The sequence below is a fragment of the Heliangelus exortis genome, chromosome 2 (genome assembly GCF_036169615.1).
Source record: "Heliangelus exortis chromosome 2, bHelExo1.hap1, whole genome shotgun sequence".
Lineage (NCBI taxonomy): Eukaryota > Metazoa > Chordata > Aves > Apodiformes > Trochilidae > Heliangelus > Heliangelus exortis.
In genome coordinates this window covers 60,375,525-60,399,422 of record NC_092423.1, presented here as the reverse complement: position 1 = coordinate 60,399,422, position 23,898 = coordinate 60,375,525, and the positions used below count along the sequence as shown (strand labels likewise).

General features: G+C 37.6%; 1 protein-coding gene across 5 annotated transcripts in view; it reads left to right on the top strand.

Annotated features, from left to right (window-relative positions):
- CDKAL1 (CDKAL1 threonylcarbamoyladenosine tRNA methylthiotransferase) overlaps positions 1 to 23,898 on the top strand; it is a 384,171-nt gene that overhangs the window by 211,514 nt on the left and 148,759 nt on the right. For all 5 annotated transcript variants that reach the window (XM_071736322.1, XM_071736325.1, XM_071736324.1 and 2 more), the window contains one exon: positions 23,132 to 23,298. In XM_071736322.1, coding sequence (XP_071592423.1) covers positions 23,132 to 23,298 — 167 coding nt within the window. The remainder of the gene's footprint in view (positions 1 to 23,131; positions 23,299 to 23,898) is intronic.

Below are 23,898 nucleotides of genomic sequence, written 5' to 3'. Positions count from 1 at the left end.
GTTTAAAAAATATTTAAATTGTTATAATACTTAAATATACTTAGAGAAACATTGAACAAAGTGTGCAGAAAGACAGCATGCAATGTTGAATTTTTGTCTTTTTATTCTTGTTCATTAATTCATAAGCATATGTAAATGTCATATGAAGTTGATGTATCTAAAATAATAAGGTGGAAGATAAATAACAGAAGTTCTGGCCCATTGAGAGACAGACAAATTCCACTAGGATAAATTAATCATATTTTTAAAAAGTAAAGCAAAACAAAAATCAGCAAAAAGCCCCAAACAAGTAAACAGAAAAAGCAATGAACCTTCATTAGGGAAGGTATTGTTTCAATCAAGCTTCTTGACAATCACATGCCATTTGAGAAAGTTTCTTTGAGAAAAATAGTAAGTAGTGTGTTACCATCTAGCAGAACCCATTTTTTACTTATTTGCTAGAATAACTGTAGTGTTTTCCCATTGCAAAGTATGATTATTTTTTGTGATTTGAACTTTTAACATTTTCCATTTAAACTATATTTATGCTTCTGCTATTCGTAAATTCTGTAGAGTTCAAGTATGGAAAAATGAGTTTTGTCATTATGCATTACTGTATAAAAATATATACCCTGTGTAAAATCCATGTATTATGTATTGGGAGCATTGTACTCATCACTTAATGGGTTGATAAAAAGATAAACTTCTTACTGCAAAAAGGCTGTTGTCAGAGCAAAAAGCATGCAACTCAGCAACAGTGGCTATACCCAAAATTCCAAAATTGCAAGGAAATTAATCGAAGCTTCTAGGTTTTACACAGGCAAATCAGATACTAATTCTGCAGCTGTAGGTTTAGTTTCATCTTTTAAAAATTAGTCTGTCATTCTCTGTCCATGTCCATTTGAATCATAACAGCTCTCTGCAGGTTGTGTGGTTTAATCATATCTCTTGACCTTAACTGGTACTGGTGCTAAAGAGGACGTGCTTTTGATGGAGGCTGTTACTGATAAAAAGGTTGCTTTGGTATCAGTTTTACTGTCTTACGTCTGTTCTTGTATCTCAAGACTTGATTGAAATATAAAAATCTCATACATTTCTCCGAAAATGTATGTATATATTGGATTTACAGTTTTGCCTATCAACCATTTTTTTTCAGTTTTGTGAACATAGGATTCTTTTTTTGTTAAGAAATTGTGGGTTTTTTGACTTTGAGTTTGTTTTAAATGACATATTGGGTGTTTTGAAACTTACTCAACACACAGATAATAAAGTTGGGTTAGAATTCAAATCTGAGAAAATAATTAGCATAGAAAATTGAAGGATACATTCCTTATGCATGAAGTTTCATCTGTAATTCTAGCATTGTTTCACCATGTTGCTATAATATATTCACTGCAAAAACTAGAAGCTGTGTAAATAAGTGAGTGGCAGTTGCCCCAGGCAGAATTTTTTACTGATGCAATGAGATAAAAGTAATTAAGAAACATGTAGACGGATGGGTAATTAAATCTATGGGAAGCATTTTGTAACTAATTACTACGTTCTAATCACAGATTGCTTTCTATTTGTCAAGGTAAGTGTATGTAATTGCACAGTTCCCATTTTCTTTCATCTAAAATCATCCCAGTTAGATGAATACTTTATAGGCAAGCCCAGACCTCTTAATTTTTAGCAGTTCTTTTTCTTTCGAATAAAACAAAGTGGCGGTCATCCTGTTGCTGGAATCCTGGTTCCACAGCTGTCAGCACTTACAGCTGATGCTCTTTGCCATGCTTGCATCATGTTGTGCCCTGTGACATGTTATTCTCATTGGTGTTGCATGTTCGTGCTCTGTTTAGGTGCCTAACAGCATCCTGCTATACATCCTGCTAGACTGATTTCAGACAAAAACATTTAAGCATCCTAATTGCATGTCTTTGTATGCCTCGGTTTTTCAAGTGCAAGTATTTCAGTACCTTAAGTAAAAAAAATTCCTTTTGTTAGGAAAAGTGATAGAGTTTAGATACAGTTTTGCTACTACGTGTTTGATAGAGCTCACCTACTCAATTTAATTTTTTCCCATTGTGACACTTCCATTTGATTTGTGGTTGGTCAATGTTTTCGGCTTGTCAAGGTGTTTGAAATAAATCTAACTCCATATCTGTAATTAATTTTGCCTTAGAATACAGTATTCCCTGGTGCCACCAGGGTGGCACCACACCTGAGCCCAGATTTTCCTTAAGACAAAAGTGCTGAATGTCTAGTACATGAAAATTTCATTTGTCTTTGGAATTACTTTTGTTGTAAAATCATGGATTCATCTGTAATCAGTTACCTTAGCATGTTCTCCTGCCTTGTTTGCACCTTGACAAATGGTTGGAATGGGTAACATGATCACGTATTGCTCTGTCATGCTGGGGAACTGCCATGGGTGTGCAGTAGGCTTGTTCTGCTTTTCTGCAGTGATGGGCAGTACTGGGTGCTTTGGGAAGAATGGCAGAAGTCAGGCAGCTCAAGGTGAGGCTTAGCTTAAACCTTGCACGGCCTCTCAGCTTCTAGGGCCTCATGTCAGAAGTTTCAGCCTGAAAATCATGTTGAATAGACTCTTCTTAAATACATTCCTATACAGACTCTTGAAGTTCCCATCTCTGCGGCAGCCTGCAGCAATGAGTTTCATTGTTTCTGTCATCAAGTCAATGTACTGTGTGAAAAATGTAGTTAAAGGTACTGCCTGAGATGTTCATTGGCTGAATCCTTAGATTTTTGAACAGTGGAAGCAAGCACACAGTCATTTTTAGGGTTTTCTTATCCACGAGTTCATTATTTTGTCGGTGTTTGTTGTATTCTTTCATCTCTGTCCTTCAGAAACCAAGTTGTGGATTATTTGGTCCACTTCCTTATTGCAGTCTTCTGTATGATAAATTTTATAAAAGAATGTCACAGTGGAATTCAGAATTTTGGAATGTCAAGGATGAGTGAAGAGGCATAGCTTATTCTTAAGTGTTCTGAATTCTTTCTTTATTCAGTGTTAACATTCTGCCAGTTTTTATTATTGGTGCTAATTAGTCCTATAATGCTTAAAAAAAATCTCTAGAGAAAAATTTATCCCTTTTACCCAGGTGATAATAATTTTGAGTCCATCTTTTTCAGGGCTTGCTTTATTTTTTTTTTTCTAATGGTGTGTTATTTTGTGTTTATCTGCATTTGAGTTTCATTTGCTGTGTTATTATCAGCTTTTGGTTTGGTATGTTTTCTGTAAGTTTTTACAATTGATTTATTTTGTTTTCCAGTTTTATGTAATCACAATTTTTTGTGTGTGTTCCTGTTCCTCACTTTTTTTCAGATTGTTTGTCTGTTGAATACGCCAATCCTAGTATAAATCTGGTTGCTTCTTTATATTGTAAAAACTGGAAAATTATCCCTAACAGTTGCTTCCTATCTGTAGCAAGGCAGACCACAGGTGGTGTCAGTCCCTGATGAGATACTACTTTCTCTAAAATTTGTTGGTGAAGGACATTTGAGAACTGTTTGAGAAAACAACTTTTTTGTCTACATGTTGACTGAATTTAAAAAAAAATGTAATAAACATTTATTTAATAAATATAAATAAATACAAGTTTATAAATACAAGTTTCCAACCTAAGCCATTCTATGATTCAGTATGGGTCCTGTGAAGTTGATGGTAGGATAGGATCTTTAGAAGCAAAACAAAGTCTTGAGAGAAGAACTGACTTGGTGATGGAAGTAGACTTGATTGCCAGGTTTTGTCTGCAAAGGAGTGTTTGTTGTAGATGAAAAGGTGCACACTGAGATCTGCCTGTGGGCTGAAGTCGTAATGAAATGTCGTAATTTCAGTCTACAAAGGTCACTTAGAAAGAAGTTGTGAGGGAAAAATCCCTCATGAAATAACTACTCTAGATGAATGCATCTGTTGAGAGCTCTCACATATATCTTTTTAATTTCCAATATACAAACAGATAAGTGCCATTTTTAAAAACGATGCATTGTGTTGATTTTTATGGAGTCCCTGGCACTCTTATAAATTCATGTCGTGTTAGAACTAATTATGGTAAGAAGAAAACTTAACTACTGACTTTTTAGTTATAGAAACATAAACAAGGTGAAGTGCGCTCTTTCAAAAAACACTTTATTTTGTCATTTCTAAAATGCATTCATTATTTGAAATAAAAAGCGTATCTCCAATGGGTGACATAGCCATAGAGTGTTTGTAATTCAGAAGAGAGTTAATTAAGTGCTCTTCGTAGGATAAGATGTATGTTGCTTATTTACTGAGATCATTCAGGCATCAACAAATAACATCAATTTTACAGACTATGGTGTGACTCTTACTGAAGAAACATTTTGAAAGAAATTAAATATGGCCAGACTACAGGCACAGCTGTTCTTGTAGTTCATGTAAGCATACACAGTCTAACTTGAAATAAGCTACCTTTTTTATTAGTAGTACTGTAGCTTCAAGTGTCTAGAATATTTATCAAGGTTCTCCAGCAGGTTTCTGCAAATGTTTCTGTGTATTCTTCTACAAGTAAGTTCCTGGGATAACTGCTTCAAGCCAGCTTATGTGGACATGTCCAAGCAAAAGCAGTAATAAAGCATGACATATGTGCTAGTTTGTATTATTTCTTTAAATTGTGTACAACTTGATACAAACCACAAACTGGTGATATATAAGCCATCAAAAATATTTCAGGTTTTTAGTAACCCCTAAATTGGACTGTATTCAAGTTACTTCTGTGTCAGAGATAAAATGCTTTATTGCCATGGCATGGAGTCATCCATTCCCTCATGTTTCATAAATCTGACTGCAAGAAATTAATACAGTAGTTACAGCTATAATGAAGTTTATATTTACTCCCACTCACTTAAACAACTCTAATTTCCTCCTCTTGATTCTTGTGAAATTATGTAGAAATAACAGTGCTTTAATATATGGTACAAAATTGAGACAGTTTTAAATAATGACATTGGAATGCTTTGGATTAGGAAAAAGTGAGTGGCCTTTCCTCTTCTTAAGATGAGATGCTTAAGTAAAATATTGTTTTTCCTGTGGAATAGAGAGGCAGGAATTAACATTTTGAGATGGACTCTACAAGATCCACAGAATGTCAGTTGATTTTTTTTGTGTGTAGAGATAGTTTCAATCATTCCTTCAGTATATTTTTTTCCTGGATAGTCAAGTTCAATCTTTGTAACTCATGTAGTAAGATTTCTCTGGAAACTTTGTACTTGGTTGTATTTTTATAATACCTGTCTCTTGAAATGCCGATTCATTTTTATCTGTTAGAATGTATCTTTATTATGAAATACTAATTTTGAACAAAACCACATAATTTGGCTTCAATTTTCAGTTTAAAGTGGGTTAAATAAATATATGTTCACATTAGTTCTTTTTCTGACAGATAGTTAGGTGTTCCTGGTTGCTTCTGGTTTTCCTATAAAATAATCTGAAAAGCAAAAAAATTGTTCCCTGGCAGTCTGCACCTTGGCTAATTGGTGCTGAGGATGTCACTAGTCAGGCCTGAGTGACCTCCTGCTGCTGGTTTCCCGAGTTACAGATCAGAATTAGATGCTGACAGCAAGCCAAGTAACTTCAGCAAAAACTTAGGAAAATAGGCACTGGAAGCCACCAAATCTGTAGAGTCAGTGGTTTATAGACATTTAAGCATTTCTGAGGATTTCTTGAGCTGAGCCACATGGTGCCCAGCTAGGAAGTTGATTGATGGTTTTACAAAGAAAAAAATGTTTATGAAAGAATACTTTTCTTACAGATTATCCTGCATTAATATATATCTGATGTGCCTGGCAGTGTTTCAGCAATTGGATGCTTGCCAAGTCTTGACACTCCTGCAAGACACAATGCAGTTTGTGTCTAGCAGTGCAGAGCTTTTTCTTCTATGATCCTAATTTTAATGAGGCAGACAATTTCACATGAATTCTCTTTCTCTAAATCAGTAACACTTCTACATTGTGATTGTTACATGTTAAATTGTTTGTCCAGGCTAAAGTGGGGGCCATTTTTGCAAGTTTCTGCTTCTTATCCAAAATTTCAGTCTTATCGTGTAATTCTGTTCCAGTGATTGGAATAAACACAAAAGGTACCAGACAGAAGCTCTCATGCAGTTAAAGAGGACTTAACAGACTCCATACAAAATATACTGACTAGGTTCCCTGTTCAATATATCCTGAAAATAAGCTCAGAGGTGTTTAAATATCTTTGCAAAGTAAAGATCAGAACTCTAGAATAGTGGGAGCTGGGAGCCTGATTCAATTTGTAGATCTGTAGATCACTTCATAGTACTTGATAGAAGCTTGATTTTAAATGACCTTGTTGGACTTATTTACAAGTGAATTTCATGGGTTCTCTTATGTAATTTGTGCTGTTAGTGTTGTGTATTTTGCATGCTCTTCTGTAGAGGAAAAAAATGCATTAATGTGCAATGTGGAAAATTATTAAATCCTTCTTCTGGATCTGAGAGAGTAGCAAAACTTAATAATTCTCAAACTGTGGCACAAAGATTGCTCAGGCTATGATTCCCTTATGTTGAATTTAAAATTAAGGGCTGGGACTTTTTTCAGCTTTGACTTCCATCACTCCCTAATGTCACTAGTGAATGATATTTTTTTAAACCAATAGTCCTTATAGTTTCAAAATTATTGAAAAGGTGTGTGTGATCTCTTTTATGAGAGAGGCTTTAAAAAACAATAAGAGAAGCTAAATTATTTCTCATTAGAGCAGTTCTTTCAAATTGGGTTTGAGGTAATTGACAGGGGAGGTTGAAGGGAAGGAAAGAGAGGAGGTATGCATTGTGGTTAAATGTGTTGGAACAGGCCTGCAAAATAAAATGGGGAGGCTGTCAGGTAGTCTCAATATTTGTTCTCTCATGCATAGAAACATACACAGAGAGAATATGCAGAAAAACTCTTGCTCCAATGGCTTGCATTCAAGCATATGGTATGATGAATTGCTTGGAGCCCTAGCAATAAAGAATATTAACAGCCTGAAGACAGGGAATCATTTAACTGTCCCATACTATTGATTAATGTCACATACTCTTCCTTAGGTATAAGTAGACTAAAGTAGTTGGACAAGTGGCTGTAATTAAAAGTTGCAAATTCTTGTGTGTCTGTACTTTTAGTTATAGAATGCCTGCAGTATGTGTTTAAAGACCAGCACTTTTGTGATGTGATAGAAGCCTGCTTTCCTAAAGTTTCATGCCCTGTGATGCTAATATTCTTCTCCACTAGTATGAACCTCATTTCACTTCCTCGTGGATCCTGTGGTATCCCTGCCATGGAGGAACTGTAGCTAATCCAGCCTGGTGGCTGCAGCCAAATAAACTGAGCAGTGGCAGAGTCCTGCTTTGCCAGTCAGACCATGGTTGTTCAGCTGGCTGCCAGTGTTCCCACAAACCTTGTGGGATCTTACTGTTGTTGAGATTTCTAGTTTTCTGTTAAATTGTATAGAAATTGGCTAATATGTTCAAAAGTTACTGGGATAGAATGATGCCTGCAAAGCATGATGATGCAAGCTTTGTTTTCTTAGATACCCTGATTAAAGATATATTTCTTAGACACAAACTTAAGGAATGTGAGTGCACATTGGAGACTTTAATAAGGAAGGACTTTTTCACTGTGAGGGTGACAGAGCAGAGCACTGGCACAGGCTGCTGAGGAAGGTTGTGGAGTCTGCTCTGGAGACATTTAAAACCCTCTTGGATGCTTTGCTGTGTGACCTCCTGTAGGTGACACTTCTCTGTCAAGGGGGTTGGATGAAAGGATCTTCAGAAGTCTCTTCCAGACCCTGACTTTCTGTAATTTCTGTGATCTCTGTGGTTTCTGTGATTCATTTAACAGTATTGGGATATAGTAACTCAATTCATAGCAAATGCAAAATGTAAGTTCTTTCAGAACTTAAAAACTCAGTCTTGTCCATTCTTCTGTATTCCTACAGACTGAGATAGATTTAAACTACTATTTCAAAAGAGTGGCATCAAAACTCTCTTAGGAAGAGTAAATCTAAGCCTGTGTCAGTGAGGGAAAACTTCAATTTAATCCCAAGATGTCTTGACATTTTGTTCACCTGAACAAAAATGTCTTCCTTAATGTTTTCTTCTTAAAATTTTAAGAGGTTTCAGTTTATTTTTCTGTGCCAACCTGTAGTTGAAACTGTGTGGTATTATTTAGCACAGTCATTTTTGCTTGTTTCTCTGATTTCTGTTTGCATTCATGTGCTTGTGTTCATTCTTATAAGATTTTTTTTTACCCCTGGGTGACCCTCAAACACTATCTGATCTTGGATGCTGCTGGGATGTCTAGATGTTTTCTGTGAGTTTCAGGGAAGTGTTTTCATCCTATGAATCAATTTTTGTGTTATAATTATATGTTTCACTTTACTCTGTGATGCTTATTTGGAATTTACAACATCCTTTTGATTTTGCTTTGAGGCAAAATGTTGAAATAGGTCATTGCTTTCTTTATTTTACTAGAGGGTGGAGATGGGAGGAGGAAATACTAGAAAGGAATCTTTCTGAAAATATGGTAAACTCAAAAAGCCACTTTACTCCTGTCTCTAGTAACCAAATGTTTTCCTTCCTAGAAAAAAAAAAAAAAAATTAAAAGGTATTTAACATGTTCTAAATAGCAGCCAAATAGGTGTTGTTCTGTAGGGACAAAAATATGTGCTATATTATGACTTAAGGGTTACTATAAACTTTTATTAGATTATTTGGATATTACAGCACATGACCCAGGGCTAAAGCTCATGTTGTTAAAAAGGAATTATTGGCAGTCAGAACTTGCCGTGTGAGAAATGACATTTCTCCTGTTTCTAGAATGGGAAGAACAGATCTTTCTCTAGTTTTCTTGTTTCTAGCAGTGCTAAAGCTTGTTTCCACATGTAGAAGTGACAAGTAGCATATATATATATATATATGTAGAACATTTCTTCTGAACCAGTTCAGAGAGTACAAGAGTGAGCATTTTGACTAATTTTTATGAATTTTATTAGTTTTAACAAAAGGGCTCAATATTGATGACTTTGTAGTGCATTGTGTATATTTTATTTCTTTGCCCAACTTAGCGATAAGCATTTTGTCCTGAAAAGAAATTATTCTCAAAGTTCCTCTGAAGATACTTGATTTGTGGAATTCTGAAACCACATACCAGTTGTAGATTTCCATGACTTGATTGCAGTGCTAGTAAGTGGATTAGTTACAATATGTTGTGCTAGTATTATCGTAAGTGTTGAAAGGCTGAATATTTTAAATTTTAATACTTCTTAAGCATTCCTGTTCTTAAGAAAAACCTTCAGTCAGTACTTCTGAGATGTTGGCCTGATGCATATTTACAGTGAATTGTTTTCCTAATATCACTAGCAGCTGTATCTTCTATAATCAAATTGAAAAAAGTCATACAATTTGAAAAGCACTTAGCAGTAAGATTTTCGTGCTCATTCAGTACAAACATATCTGGTTAATCTGCTATTTAGATGATTTTTCTTTCAATGCCGGGCTCTTGAGGATTTTAAGAGTAACTGAACTGCTGCTGCATGGAAGGATTTTTCTCCAAACTGTTTTCTTGTGCCCCTTGAAACATCTTTTAAGCAGCAGTCATTGGCAAGAGTCCTATCCCAGACAAATGGCACCACTCACCCCAGCTGCTGTGATGTTTTGGGTGTTCCTGTCACAGTGACGTGTTCCTCACACACGGGCACACACAGCACTCAGGCTTTGAAACCAAGCCTTCCCTCCATGCTCCTCTCCTTGCTGAAATAAAATATGTTTCTCTCCTTCATGAATGATAAACTGGTGCTTTGACATGCTCACAGCAGGTGGGATGAGTCTTCTAAAACTGGACTCTGTGAAATGATGAAAAGTACCCCTGATGGAAAAGCCATCTCAAGAAACAAATCAAGTAGCCATAGCACTGTCCCTCAACCATCAAAACCAGTGTGTAGAGAAGTAGTATTTGAAATGCAGTTTCCTTGTTTGAAGGGAAATGTGATCTCCAAGTGTTAGGGATAACTCATTAAAGAAGTCTTCAAGGCAAGTTTGTTGTTTTTTATCATGATTTCCCTAATAATGGCTTTCTAGCAGTTAATGCAGCTGAGCAGCTGTTGTAATACTATTGAAGTTCGATACCTTTATGTGTTTTTTTTTACAACCTGCTACATCACTAGGTTGTATCTTTAAGAGCTAAATAGAAGATGTAAAGGAGGTGGTAATAGGTATAAGGAACACATTACAGAAAATTGTATATTAAGACAAAGGCCAACTTATATAACACTTGTAGACTTAGACCAAGTATTTAAAGAGAAACTGTTCGACAAATAGAATTATTAGATTACTTAGATAATTTTTAAAGATTTTTTTCCTTGGTGTTTTTAGTAGATGGACTAATTCCTGAATAGAAGCTCATCTCAATTTTGATTTGTGTTCCTGTTTTGAAATATAACAATTTCATCAAAACTTAAATTATTGTTTAGAATGAGACTTTAATAGGCATTAATCTGTAAGAGAAAAATGCATTAATATCTCTCAAACCCTTGAATTATTTCATTTTGACCTTCCTGTGGACATCTCCTTAGATTGCATTCTGATTATAATATATTTTGGTGATGTATCACTGAACATTTGAACTAAATCTACATTAAGGTGATTACACACCAGAGGCTCTGGGTGTACTCAATGAGAATTCAGTAGATAAACAACTTCATGATTTACAGTTAGGGAAACTACATTAGTGGTGTGCATTGTCCCTTTTTTTGCCAATAAGAATCAAGGAATCATGAAGGTTGGAAAAGACCTCTAAGATCATCAAGGCAAATAGTCAACACAACACCACCATGCCAACTGAACCATGTCCTCATTTGCCATGTCTACATGTTTTTTGAACACCACCAGGAATGGTGACTCTGGGCAGCCTGTTCCAATGCCTGGCAACTCTTTCAGAAAATAATTTTTTCTGGTATCTCCTCTGGTGCAACTTGAGGCCATTTCCTCTCATCCTGTCACCAGTAACTTAGGAAAAGAGACCAACCCCTACCTCACTGCATCCTCCTTTCAGGTAGCTGTAGAGAGTGATAAGGTCTCAACTCAACCTCCTTTGCTTCAGATTAAACAATCCCAGTTCTCTCAGTCACTCCTCCTAGGTGCTCTAAACCCTTCACCAGCTTTGTTGCCCTTCTCTGGACATGCTCCACTACCTCAATGTCCTTGTAGTGAGGGGCCCAGAACTGAACACAATATTCGAGGTGTGGCCTCACCAGCACCGTGTGCAGGGGCACAATCTCTTCCCTCTTCCTGCTGGCCACACTATTTCTGATACAGGCCAGGATGCTGTTGGCTTTCTTGGCCACCTGGGCACACTGCTGGCTTATTTTCAGCTGGGTGTCAACCAGTACTCCCAAGTCCTTCTCTGCTGGGCAGCTGTCCAGCCTCTCTTCCTCAAGCCTGTAGCATTGCATGGGGTGGTTGTGACCCAAGTGCAGGACCCAGCAATTGGCCTTGTTTAAGCTCATACAACTGACCTTGGCCCCTCAATCCAGCCTGTCTGGCTCCCTCTGTAAAGCCTTCCTACCCTCAAGCAGATCAACACTCCTGCCTCATTTGGGGTCATCTGCATACTTATTGAGGGCACACTTGATCCCCTCATCCAGATCACTGATAATATTAAACAGAACTGTCACCAAAACTGAGCCCCGGGGAACACTGCTTGTGACCAGCCACCAACTGGATTTAACTCCCACCACAACTCTCTGGGCTCAGTCCAGTTTTTTACCCAGTGAAGAGTACAACTGTCTATTCCATAAGCTGCTAGCTTCTCTAGCAAAGAGAAACACTATGGGAGACTGTGTCAAAAGTCCAGGTAGACAGCATCCACAGCAATACCCTCATCCACTAAGAGGGTCACCTAATCATGGAAGATCAGGTTGGTCATCCATGACCAACCATCCTCCATGCTTGGACATTTTAAAAAAGAGAAAGGATGTGGCACTCAGTGCCATGGTGTAGTAACCACCGTGGTCGTGGATTAAGGGTTGGATTTGATGATCTCAGAGGTCCTTTTTGACCTGGCTGATTCTGTGATTCTGTGACTTCTCTTTCATGAACCTTTCATGCTGTCTGGGCCTGATCCCATGGTTGTCCTGCACATGCCATGTGAGTGCACTCCATAATCGTACCTAGTACTGAGGTCAGGCTGACAGGCCTGTGGTTCTTCTTCCAGCCCTTCTTGTAGATGGGTGTCACATTGCCAAGCCTCCAGGCGTCTGGAGTCCCCTGTTAACCATGATTACTAATAAATGGTGGAGACAGGCTTGGAAAGCTCCTCTGCCAGCTCCCTCCATACTCTCGGGTGGATCCCATCCAGCCCTATGGAGCTGTGAGTGTCCAGATGTCTCAGCAGGTCAGTAACTGCTTCCCCCTGGATTATAGGGGTTTATATTATATTACAGGGCTCTCCAACCCTGTCTTCCAGTTACGGGTATGAATAACCTGAGGTTAACTGGTCTTGAGTATTAAAAGCTGAGGCAAACAAGGCATTAAGTATCTCAGCCTTTTCCTCATCTGCCACCTGCTTTGCCCTTGTTCATGCTGACTGTTTTTCCCTCTGTGTTTTATTTTATGATACAGCAATTTGGCAGATTCTTGAGCTATTTTCTCACTTTATACAAAAATTAATTGTAACTAAAATAAGTCTTTTCCTTAGAATTCGGTACTTCAAGGTAAACTGTGATACAGAGAAGAATTGCTGAAAAAAAAAGCAAGACAAAACTTTTTTTTACTATACTATTTTTGTATTGCTGTTTGAGGTTTACATTATTATATCTTGATTCATAACTTTGTGTGGAACAAAACATTTGACACTTTCTATTTGGCACTTATGATACTACTGTCCGCTTCATTCTGGGGGTTTTTGTGATCAGAATATGTAACATTTGAAAATGTCTCCTCTAATCCTATATGTAGTAGAGCAGAGATTATTTATTCATTCTTGTTAGCTTTTCAGTCAAAGACAGATAGACATAAGCTGTCTTTCTGTGATTACATTTTAAAATGTCAACATTTTATTTTAACCCAATTTCTAAGTAATTTTCAGGTATTTAAAGAGAGAAGTCGAAAACCTTCAATGATTTAGGACTCTAGGATTCTGCTCTTGAAAATGCAAGAAATTGGGGCAGGAGAACTCTGTCAGTAGGATGAGTTTCTGTGTCAAATAGCTTGTGTGCAAGCTGCTTTTTTAGAATTCATAAGCTATCCTCTTTCTGCGCTCAGATTCAGGGAGTTGTTGATCTTGGCTACAAGCATGTTTAATGATTGAAACTTCGTCTGCTGTATTACTTCCCAAGAGTTAATCAGTTTCCATGAAAACATGTAGTTTAACTCATTAGCACTACAAAGATGGATACTCAGTAAAAAGTCTACATTAATTAGCACTGTGTCCTGTAATGTGCTTACAGCTGATGACCATTTCCTTGAATTTGTGCAGTGTGTGACCCTTTGCATTTGATACTTCATCTACAGCAGACTTGATAGCCCATGGCCTGGTTTTAAATAGTGAGCGTGTTACCCTTTTTACCCCGGTGAATTCCTAAGTCATGCATTGGGTTTCTCATATGCCTTATTTTGAATTCAGAGTTCAAATCAAATTTCTTAGTTGTGTTTTGCCAATAGGAGTAGAAATAATAAATCTCAGTTCTTCAGTTTTTAAGTTTATGGCAATTTTGCTCTTTATCTTTTCAGTAGCTAAAATGTGTTTCTGCAAGGGTGCAGAAGTAACCTTTCTGATCGAGTCCTCCCTCTCTGCTTATAGCACAAGAACAAAATGAGCAGATCAATATTTCACCAAGTGTATTTGTGAGCCACAGAGCTGAGGACAAAAATTCTGTGCTTCAGGGACCAGTATATCTGTGTGGTATATACAAGGCCGCAGAACAACAACTCTCAACTCATGCCTTTCCGTTTTCTGAGCTAATTTTCCTTTGTGCTTAAGTCCCTGTAGTCACCCAGTCTTTTATGCTGTATTTTCTCATATACCATTGCTTGTCATTCAACTGGCTTCTTGAATAGTGTTCTTGGTTCAGCAAGGAACTAATTAACATCAGCTAATTCTGTCCTTGATCATTAATACACATGAGGCTTTTATTCTGTTAACTTAGTCAGTGGATGTCTACCATCTCTAAAACCCAACTTAATTCTTGTAGGATGTCTCTATATTTAAAATATAAAATTTCAGTTTTATCTGTTTTCAGCCAGCAAGTAATGATGAAGTGGGTTTTTAAATTATTTTGTGTCTGTGTATGCAAGAGCTAACCTTAAAAGCAGACCCTTGTGTATGTAACACATATGCCTGGAAACAGGGGGATCATAGGCAGGTGGCCAGCAGAAAGAACACAGACCTCTCTTAAAGGACAACTTTCTCATCTCTTGGCCTCAGAAACAGGACCAGCTCATGAAATTCAACTATCTTTTTTTCCCTGCATTTTTAAAAAAATCTTTTTCTCCCCCTTCTCTTCAGTCTGGCTAAAAAACCCAATTTATCATCCTGACACATGGTGTCATTAATCCTCTGTAAAAGCAAAACGCACAATGCTGCAGTGTTGGTACTGAGCAAACTTCTGCACCCTGATTGACTTGATGCCCTTTTGAGTTTCTCTTGTTCTAGCAGAATGAAACTGGACTAACAATAACTTTAACTATCCTGCTGTTTACAGCAGCAAGTGACCTATTACACTGTTCCCTTTCCTTCCCCTCCCACACCCCCCCTTTCCTCTCCCCTTTGCTGAGGCACGACAGCTACAAAATGAGCAAGACAGGGCTGCTAGTTTTCGTGCTCCAACAGTAGGCTATTAGGAAGAGAGGTCCCTATAGGGGTTGAATGACCTCTTTTGTAAGCAAGGACAAGGGTTTGCTTTGTGGGAGAGAGAGAAACCTCTTACGGGCCCTTTGGTGTTTAATGATCAGTTGGCCCTATCTGCTGCATGCTTTTTTTTGGGAACTCTCTATTTTGATATTTTTTTTTTCCAATACCATAGAAAAAAATGCATATCTTTAAGTAAACTTTGTCTACTATCACAAGCTTTCAGAATACTTTGTTTTACTCATCAATGTAGACAGAGAAGTGAGTAAAAAATTATAAAACTGCTAAACCCTCCAGCAGTCACAGGTAGTAAACTGCCTTTGTAAGTGCCTCAATGGTGAAACATTCATTGTAAAAGGAGCAGTTCTGGTTTTGAGTCTTTTATGCAATTCATATAGATGAGTAAGAAAATTAAGTGGGCTCATGTTCTAAACATGAGAACATGAAACATCAGTTTCATCTTTCAGATACATGACTTATAAAAAGGGAAACCTTTAATAAATCTGTATGTAACTTCCACTTTCATAACCTCAGAAGAAAAAAAGGAAGGCCATCATTAGTCACATGGCTATTAGATTCTTCTGTCAGGCTTCACATCTAAATATGAAGCTGTATTCTTGCATTAAAGTTAGCTTGTGATTACTGAAGAGTAGACAGGTAGCTGTGATGGAACTCCTAATTTCAGCATATGGTTTCCTTTACAAAATCTCTAAAGCAACCTTAAAATTAATGTGGAAGGTGGTGATAGAAGTAAGTACATATGTTTTGTTGTGGAGAGAGAAAGGAAAGTTTTTGAGTTTTTTAAATTTTTCACAAAACAAGAATGTTTTGTTACTGTAACTTTAAAACTAATTCAGAAAAGTTCTTACTAATGCTATTTTTTTTTTTAATTTTTTTTGCAGTGGTACAGCTTTGATTTGACTTAGTTGCATAAAATAATACAAGAAATCTGAACTCACTTTGAGGAAAAAATTGTGTTTTTTTTATTTTATTACGTTTTCATTGAAATAGAATCAAGCTTTTTCTTGAGCTCTTTTGTATTGAGCTTCATGTGCTATTTCTTGAGCTGTTTCACATCAGAGTTAAAGTAAGCTCCAGTTATATCATTATAATGATATATCAATCAGTTTATATAATTTATATCATTTATACCTTTTATATCATTTATATCATTATAATGATATATCAATCAGTTACATCAATAAAATGATATATCTCATTTAAATGAGGTAGCTTCCTTTACTTTTTGAAAAGATAATTTAACCAAACAAGGGGTAGTTTTGAAGAAGCAGTTGCCAGAAGAGTTAAGGAAGTCCAAGACACAAATAGTTTTTCTGGGTTTGGAATTTGGAATTTTTCCAGCAGTTTGTAGGATCGGGGTTCTTTTTCTAAGTGCCTGTATCACATCTGTGGTAAACAGTAAATGATCCTTTAGATCAAGTTCCTGTTATGGCTTCATATATTTTCAGAATGTTATGCTGTGAATATACTCTAATGTATAGCATGTATATACAGGAGAATACTAATCAATTGTATGTGCAAACATTTACTTAAATATCTCAGCAAGGAGAAAGGAAAAAATATCTTGAATTCTGTTGCCACATGTAGTAGACAGCACTGCCAAACAGATCTTCCAACTCTACTTTTAAAATAATATGTTATTCTACATGTATGGAATAATCTCATTCATCTGTAACTTGGTCTATGTGTCACTTCATATTAGTTCCCAAACACGTTTGTTCTCAAAACCATATAGACCATAAAAGTCAGTGTGTTCATTTCCTAAGCACTCTAATATATGTGTCATTCTGTGGGTAGTAGAAACCACAACTGCTTTAAAGACTTGATTGAGCTAAGCACTTGCAAAACACAGTTTTTGTAAGTGCAGATCGACATCCAGAAGTAATATCCTGCAGTGAGAGGCATCCAAGAATGATGAGAGTGCTGGCTGATGTCACTTAGGAGGCTGCTCTCTCATCATTCAAATTCCTGACAATCAGGGGAGACTCCTGGTGACTGAAAGAAGGGAAGTCTCAAGCTGCCCTTCAGGAAGGGCAAGAAGGGGAGAGCTATGGACCCACTTTGGGCACAAGAAGGATAAGAGAATGACTGGGAAGAGGTAGCATAGGTTTACCAATGGTTTAGCATGTGACAGACCTGAGTGACTTTTCTGATGGCGTGTGTGGCTTTGTGGAGGAGAATAAAACTATGGAGTGGTGGTGTTTTGGGGTGAGTTGTTTTGGGGTCTTTGGGGAGAGGGTTCTGGGGGTTTTTGTCTGTTTTTGGGGGGTCTTTTGGACTTTTTGGGGTTTTTTTTTAGCTTTAATTTAGCTTCATTATAGTTTCCCACAATACTCTTAGATTAGTGAGATAAGGACTTGAATATGTGGTAAGGTGGGTGAAAGAATTGGCTTGACTACCAGGCTCCTAGGGTGGAGATTTATGGTATGAAGTCTAGTTGATCATAACCAGTGGGTGCCCAGAGATTGATACTGGGGCCAGTATTTCATGTCTTTATTAACAATGTGAACAGTGAGATGCTATGCATTTTGAGCAGTTTGGGAAATGAAACCAATCTGGGGGAATAGTAGACTGGCTGGAGGATAGGGCTAATATTTCAAGGGACTTCAGCTGTCTGGAGAAATAGACTCGGACGTAGTTTCGTGAAGTTCAACAAAGACAAGGAAAATGTCTTGAATTCAGGACAAAACGATGCAGAGAGCTCAATGGCTTTGTAGACTTTGGAGTTCCTCTGGGCAAGCTGATGAACATGAGTCAGCAGTGAAATGCCTTGCAATTATCAGCTGCTTCCTAGATGCTATTAGGAAGAGTGCAGCCAGAAGCCCAGGGGAGTGGCTAGTGCCTTGTACTTGGCAGTTGTGAGACCTCATGGGAAGTGCTTTGGGCATCTCAGGATCAAGCTGATGGATGCACTGAAGCAATTCAGTTGAGGGCTGCTGAAATTTTTAGAAGGGTGGAGTGCATGACATACAAGGATTAAGCTTTTAAAGAGAAGGATAGGAGGAGACCTTACTGCTGTCTGTAAGTGACTAATGTTGAGGGTACAGAGAAAGCATAGATAAGAGGTAACAGGACAAGTTGGAACACAGTGACTTGAAATTAGGTGCAAAGAAAAATATTTTATGCTGAGGGTGGTTAAATATTGGAACAGATTGCCCAAGCTGCCTGTGGTATCATAGAATCATAGAATGGTTTGAGTTGGAAGTGACCTTAAAGATCATCTAATTCCAACCCCCCTGCATGGGCAGGGACACCTCCCATTAGATCAAGTTGCTCAGAGCCCCAATCATGTCCCATCTCTGGGACTGGAAGATACAAGGAAGAAACAAGGGAGCTTGGTGTGTTTCTGTCTTTGGAAATAGTCGAAACACAACTGCACGAGAACCTGAACAATCTCATATAATGGGACCTAATCTGAGGATGAGATTGGATTAGATGACTTCCAGAGGTCTCTTACAACCTAAGCGGTTCTGTGATCCCATGAAAATAAATTTTCACCGTGTGTACAGAATTGTCTTTACCTAGCAGCTTTCCTGCTAACCACATAAAACGGAATTTGTTCAGGCTTTTAAATTAAATTGTGTGTAGCAGGTCTTTAGATAATGCCAATCAGCACTTCAAAGCAATTTGTAATAGTAAAGAGCTATTTTTAAACTATTGACTGTAAGTCCAATAGTGAAAATTCAGGGGAATATTTTTTGTGGTCCTCGTTTTGTGGTCCTCATAATGCTGTGAACAGACTTTCCTGGCTGCTCAATGAGCCATTGCTTCCTCCTGTGTTCTGCATACTTTTGCTAAGCTTTCTCTTTCAAGGAGTTTGGTAGATCTGGTAATTTCTCCAAGTATTGCATTCCAGTAGAGAAGCCAGCATTTATACCATTCATACCTTCTTTTGCAATTTATGGCAAACATTAAGAAAACAGGAGTGGAAAATTGTCTTTCACTTTCTTAAGAGTGTCCAGAAGAGTAAAAAAAAGATCCTTTGAAAAGAGAAGCTATGTTTGGGCATTAGAAAGACCCTGTAGAAAGTCACACTATGAGACACCTATACCTTTCTCTCTCTCCTCTAGAATTTACACATCTGTGCAGGTCAAGTAAAGATTGCTTGGTCAGCTGGGAACTGACCCTTCCAGACAGCCATTAGCAGGTCCCTACAATGAGATCTTTCAGTGGTGATCCGTGTGGTTGTGCTGTCTGTCTGAAGGGAAGCCTGGCTCTCACGTGGTGAGTCAGTGCTTGCAGAGTCCTTCAGAAGAACAGGATTTGATTCCTCCAAATCTCTTGTTTCCGTTTGAACTTGCATTATATTCAGGTTGATGTAGTAATATGTTATGTACACAGATGTCTTCATAGTTAAGGCCCTGATTCAGCAAAGTAATCCAGCACATGCCCTGATTCAAGTATGTAAATAGTGACTGTCCAGTCTGTGCTGAACAAATAAGGGGAAACTCAAATAACTGAAGCGAAAACTGAGCTCATTTCTGAACAACGAGCACATTCCAAGTAAATCTAATTTTTCCAAGCTTTTCTGTGTCTTTGGCTGTGATGTTGCTTGTTTGTTTGGGGTTTTTTGTTTGATTTTTTTTAGTTCTAAGGATCTGATCAGGAGCAGCAGCCTCAGATTGGTTGTCCTCAAGTCTGCAGACAGATTTTGACAAACTTAAGTTTGACCTCCTCTTGGCAGACGGTGTTTCTGTGGTGCAGTGGGAGAGGTATTTCTATAGTCTGCACAGTGCTGCAGGCTGCTGTAGGAATTCACCATTGGAGAAGCAATAGCAAGGAGGTCTGGCACTTACTGATAACCATATGTGGCCTACTGGGAAGGCCAGATTCAGGGGTGTCCCTACCAAGGCAGCCTGCAGAGAATTGTGCAGCTGGAGAAACCACTCCTGTTCACATCAGAAAATCTCACAGGAAAGAGAAGTAGGCAAGGAGAAAAAAAAAACAAACCCAAACATAACAACCCAGAAGGATTTTGTGCTTGGAAGTGCAGCAGCTTAACAAATAGGAGAATTTCAGAGGGATTGGTGTCTGAAGTTCTAACATCTTCAGACATTTTTGTTGATTGAAGTAAATTAATTTTTCAGAAACAGTAGATTTCCTTTCAGTTTAAAAGATGTGTGCTACTCCTTAAAATAGTCTTTACAATAGTGGTATAAAAATAATGCAAAATAAAAAAACGCTAGAAGTTTTTATTAAAGAAATCAATAATTTCAAGTGGTCTCTAAAAGAAAAAAATCTCTTAAAAATGACAGCTGTCTTCTTTACGACACAGATTGTTTAGATTACCCCACAAATATGAAGCTAAAACCTCTGTTGGACCATCTTCGGTATTCTTTATATTGAGATATTGGAGAAGGAATAGGCGCAGAACTAGATTTATTTTGAACTTTTTTCTTTTCCCAACACTTTTCATTCGCTGTCATCTCCAATTACAGCAGAACAGAGATCAGAAGCCAGCTGTTGAGGTTACTCTTTTGTGCTGGGTAGTGATGGCAGAGTGAGAAACAAAGTCTGAGCTGTGACCAAAAGCTGAGTTGTAATCACTAGAATGTAATAATTGGCCTTAATACTGTAACAAATGCTCTGGCTTTGCACATTCAAACTCTGCAGTTTGTATCAATTGTCTTGTTTACAAAATCAGCTTGCTTTTATTAGCACCAAATTACCCGATAACAGAATGGTGAATGATCTAGTGAGGTTCACTGAAAAAGAAAGGAAAAAAAATAAAACTGATTAGCCAGAGAATTTACTTGGTTTCTTTCTCAGGGCTGGAGTTTGGAGGGGCAGGGCTTTTAGTGAGGATAGGAAGAGTTGGTTCACTTTAGTAATGCTGTTTGAGAGGTCTGGTGTTTTCTCTTACCCCATGTGAGTTTAGACTCCTAAGCTCAGGATGCAAAGGCCGAGGATAAACAGCTTAGCAGTTGGTGCCAAACCTCTCTCACTCATAGGACGGTACAAAGTTGTTTTACCTTACTTGCAAATACTTAGCATTTGTAGCAACTTTCAGTATTTGAAGTTTTAGTTTGTCAACCTGAAAATGGTTTCTCTTAAAATGCAGGTGTCCGTCCCCCTCCACCCTCCTCCCCCATATTAAGACTACATCCTTGGCTCTCTCAGCATGAATTATTCCCATTACTTGCTGTTTAACACCCTGATCGGAGAGCAGATGAGACAGTTATTCCTGTTGTTGCTGATTTACAATTACAGCTGCTTCCTCTTCTTGCGATTTAATTTGAAATTTCAGCCCACCAGGGGGCTAATGTTCCCCACCTATGCAGCTTTAAAAGCTCACTGTTGTTTTCCACGGGAATGTTATTTTAATCCCTAGCCAGTGATATTTTTTTTTCCCCCTACACATTTATCTGGTAGCTGTGAGGCAGTATTCCATCAGAAATTGTCACAAAAAAACCCAAAACCAAACCAACCAACCAAACAAAAAACCCCACAACCGAACCCCAAGCCCATACAACCAACAATAAGCTTGAAAAACTAAAAACTATAATTGCTCCGTTTCAGTAGGAATTCAGCAAGTAAATTAGTCTTGTTTTGCAGCGTTCTAATGGCTTTTGGAGACTAATTTTTTAAAAACAAACAGGGCATTAGTAATCATTTAGATCCTTTATGCGTCTCTTGTTTTTACAATATGACTGATATATAAATTCACTTTTTTTCCTAAATCTTAGGGTACTCTGGGGCAGGTGACAGACGCTGTAGTGTGTCTCATAGTGTGCTGCTGCCTGTGGTGTGATGAATTCTGAAAACATGAGCAACTACAGTGGAATCCAAGGTGTGATTGTATACTGCTTCCAAATTCTGCCCACCTGATTATACATGAAGGGCTCACGGTAAATGTGATGACATAGTGGTGACTGCAAGCTGGATAACCAAAGATCCAATACTTCAAGAATACCTTCCACCAGACTTCTTAAAAGAACAGAATTATACATCTCTCTCACTAAACCATTCTTCAAGCAAAACTTATGAAGTTACGAGTTTCTTGGTTTATTTTTAATTTTTTAAATATTTTTAGTGCTAAATAATAAATTACCTTGAAAAACTTCCTGAGCAAACAGAATTAACTTTGACGCTCAGCATTTCTGTCCATCTTGTTATACTGTGAGTTTACAGGTGACAGTCTTGACTTTACATTTACTTAAAACTTCTGTTTTTCTAGTTTTCTTTCTTTTTATGTGGTTCAAGTCTGTGTACATGTTTGTGTTTTCTTCATTTTAAGTATATGTAACATAAACATTCCATTTTGTGATACCATTCTCTGCTGGTCCAGAGTGCTTTGAGTAATTATTCACCTTCTAGTGTTGAGAAGCTCATGGTTCATCATTGGCATTAGAAGCTCAGCTCTTCACTGAGTTAATGGCATGTCACCAGGACAGGAGTCTTCCTCCTGGTCATCCTGTTTTCAACAGCTTATTTCTTGCTTTGGAGTGGTGAGGAGAGGGAGAGAGATTGCATTGCAAAAAGGATGGAAGCTGAGCAGACTGATGTAGGTGGCTGCATGAAATCTCATTGCTTCTCAATTGTTAAAGGGTGGTGCAGTCTGTCTTCTCTTTGAGCAGGAGATGTTTACCAAATATCAGTGTATGGGATCACTACCCTTTACAATACAAATCAAATTTACTACTTCCTTGTGCCCTTACTGGTGGAAAATAAAAGCATTAACTGCCAGAAAACAGGTTTTCCAACACTGTCTCTTAGTCATACACTGCTAACTCATCTTTTCAATACAACTTTAATATTGCATTCCTAATTGTATCATTTAAAGAATATAAGTTTTTAATAGTATTCCGGGGGGAGTGTTAATCGCTGCACTTTAGAAGTTTGCCTATTGGAAGCTTAACAGTTAATAAGTTAAGTAGTAATAACAATCAGTTTTGCAAACTCTTTGCTTGGGTAGCATTGACTTGTGGTGTTTAAGGAATTAGGCTCAAAAACCAGAGCAGAGTACTAGACTTGACTGACTTGCTGTAGAGGCAGCACAGAATTAGTCATTGGCTGTGAATGTTAATCACTCCACAGCAATGATAATTTACAGCATTGTTGTAGCACTCTTGTGCTCATAAAATGAACTTAATAACCTACTGCTACCCATGGGATAAGCCTTCCTCCTCCTTCCCTCCCCCTAGCAATTGAATACCCAGTCTGGCTGGATAATAGCCTCGTGAAATACTGCATTAAAAAGAGAGAGCAGCTGTATGATAAAATAAACAGCTCTGAAACAGATTTGTTAATTATCTCTTTCTTTTATTCACAGAGGGGGTTTGTGAGATATGGCTGACCAGTGAAGACACAGGGGCTTATGGCAGAGACATTGGCACAGACCTCCCTACGCTTCTTTGGAAGCTGGTTGAAGCCATTCCTGAGGGAGCTATGCTGAGGCTTGGCATGACAAACCCTCCCTATATTTTAGAGCATCTGGAGGTAAGGAAGAAAAGAGGATAATTTATATGCTGACATAGACATTCACTGAGTGAGTCAGTGTGGAACCTTGTATATTGTCTGTTTCATTTTCAGCGGTAGCTTTAAGAAATTACGGACTTCAAGTAAATTTATAGAATTAGACTAACAGTGTTAAGGTATTCTCCTGATACAGCAAGATAATAAGATACTCAAATAATTTTGCCATGATAATATTACTGAGGTCTCTGACCTGTGGAGCTTTCTTATAGAGATGCTGTAATTGTGTGTACAGCGAGTGTTTTCAAGAACTAAAGGAAATGTCATTAGCAGGCAAAGGACTATGGGATTGAATTTGTCTTCAGATTAATACTTCCAGAAACACTATATGCTGGTCTCACTTAATGATGTATTTATTATCTTCTGTTAAGTGATATCCTGGGTAATTCCAAATGGAAAGTCTAAGTGTGTATCTGTGTTTAAAAAAAAATTGTAACAAAGTAGTTCAGTCAGATTAGGAGCAAGAAAGTGTTCAACAATGTGAACTTCAAGGAATATCAGATGTGTGCAAAGCAGAAGTGAAAATTTGTCTCCAAGATTGGTTGGTTTAATTGGATTCTGTCA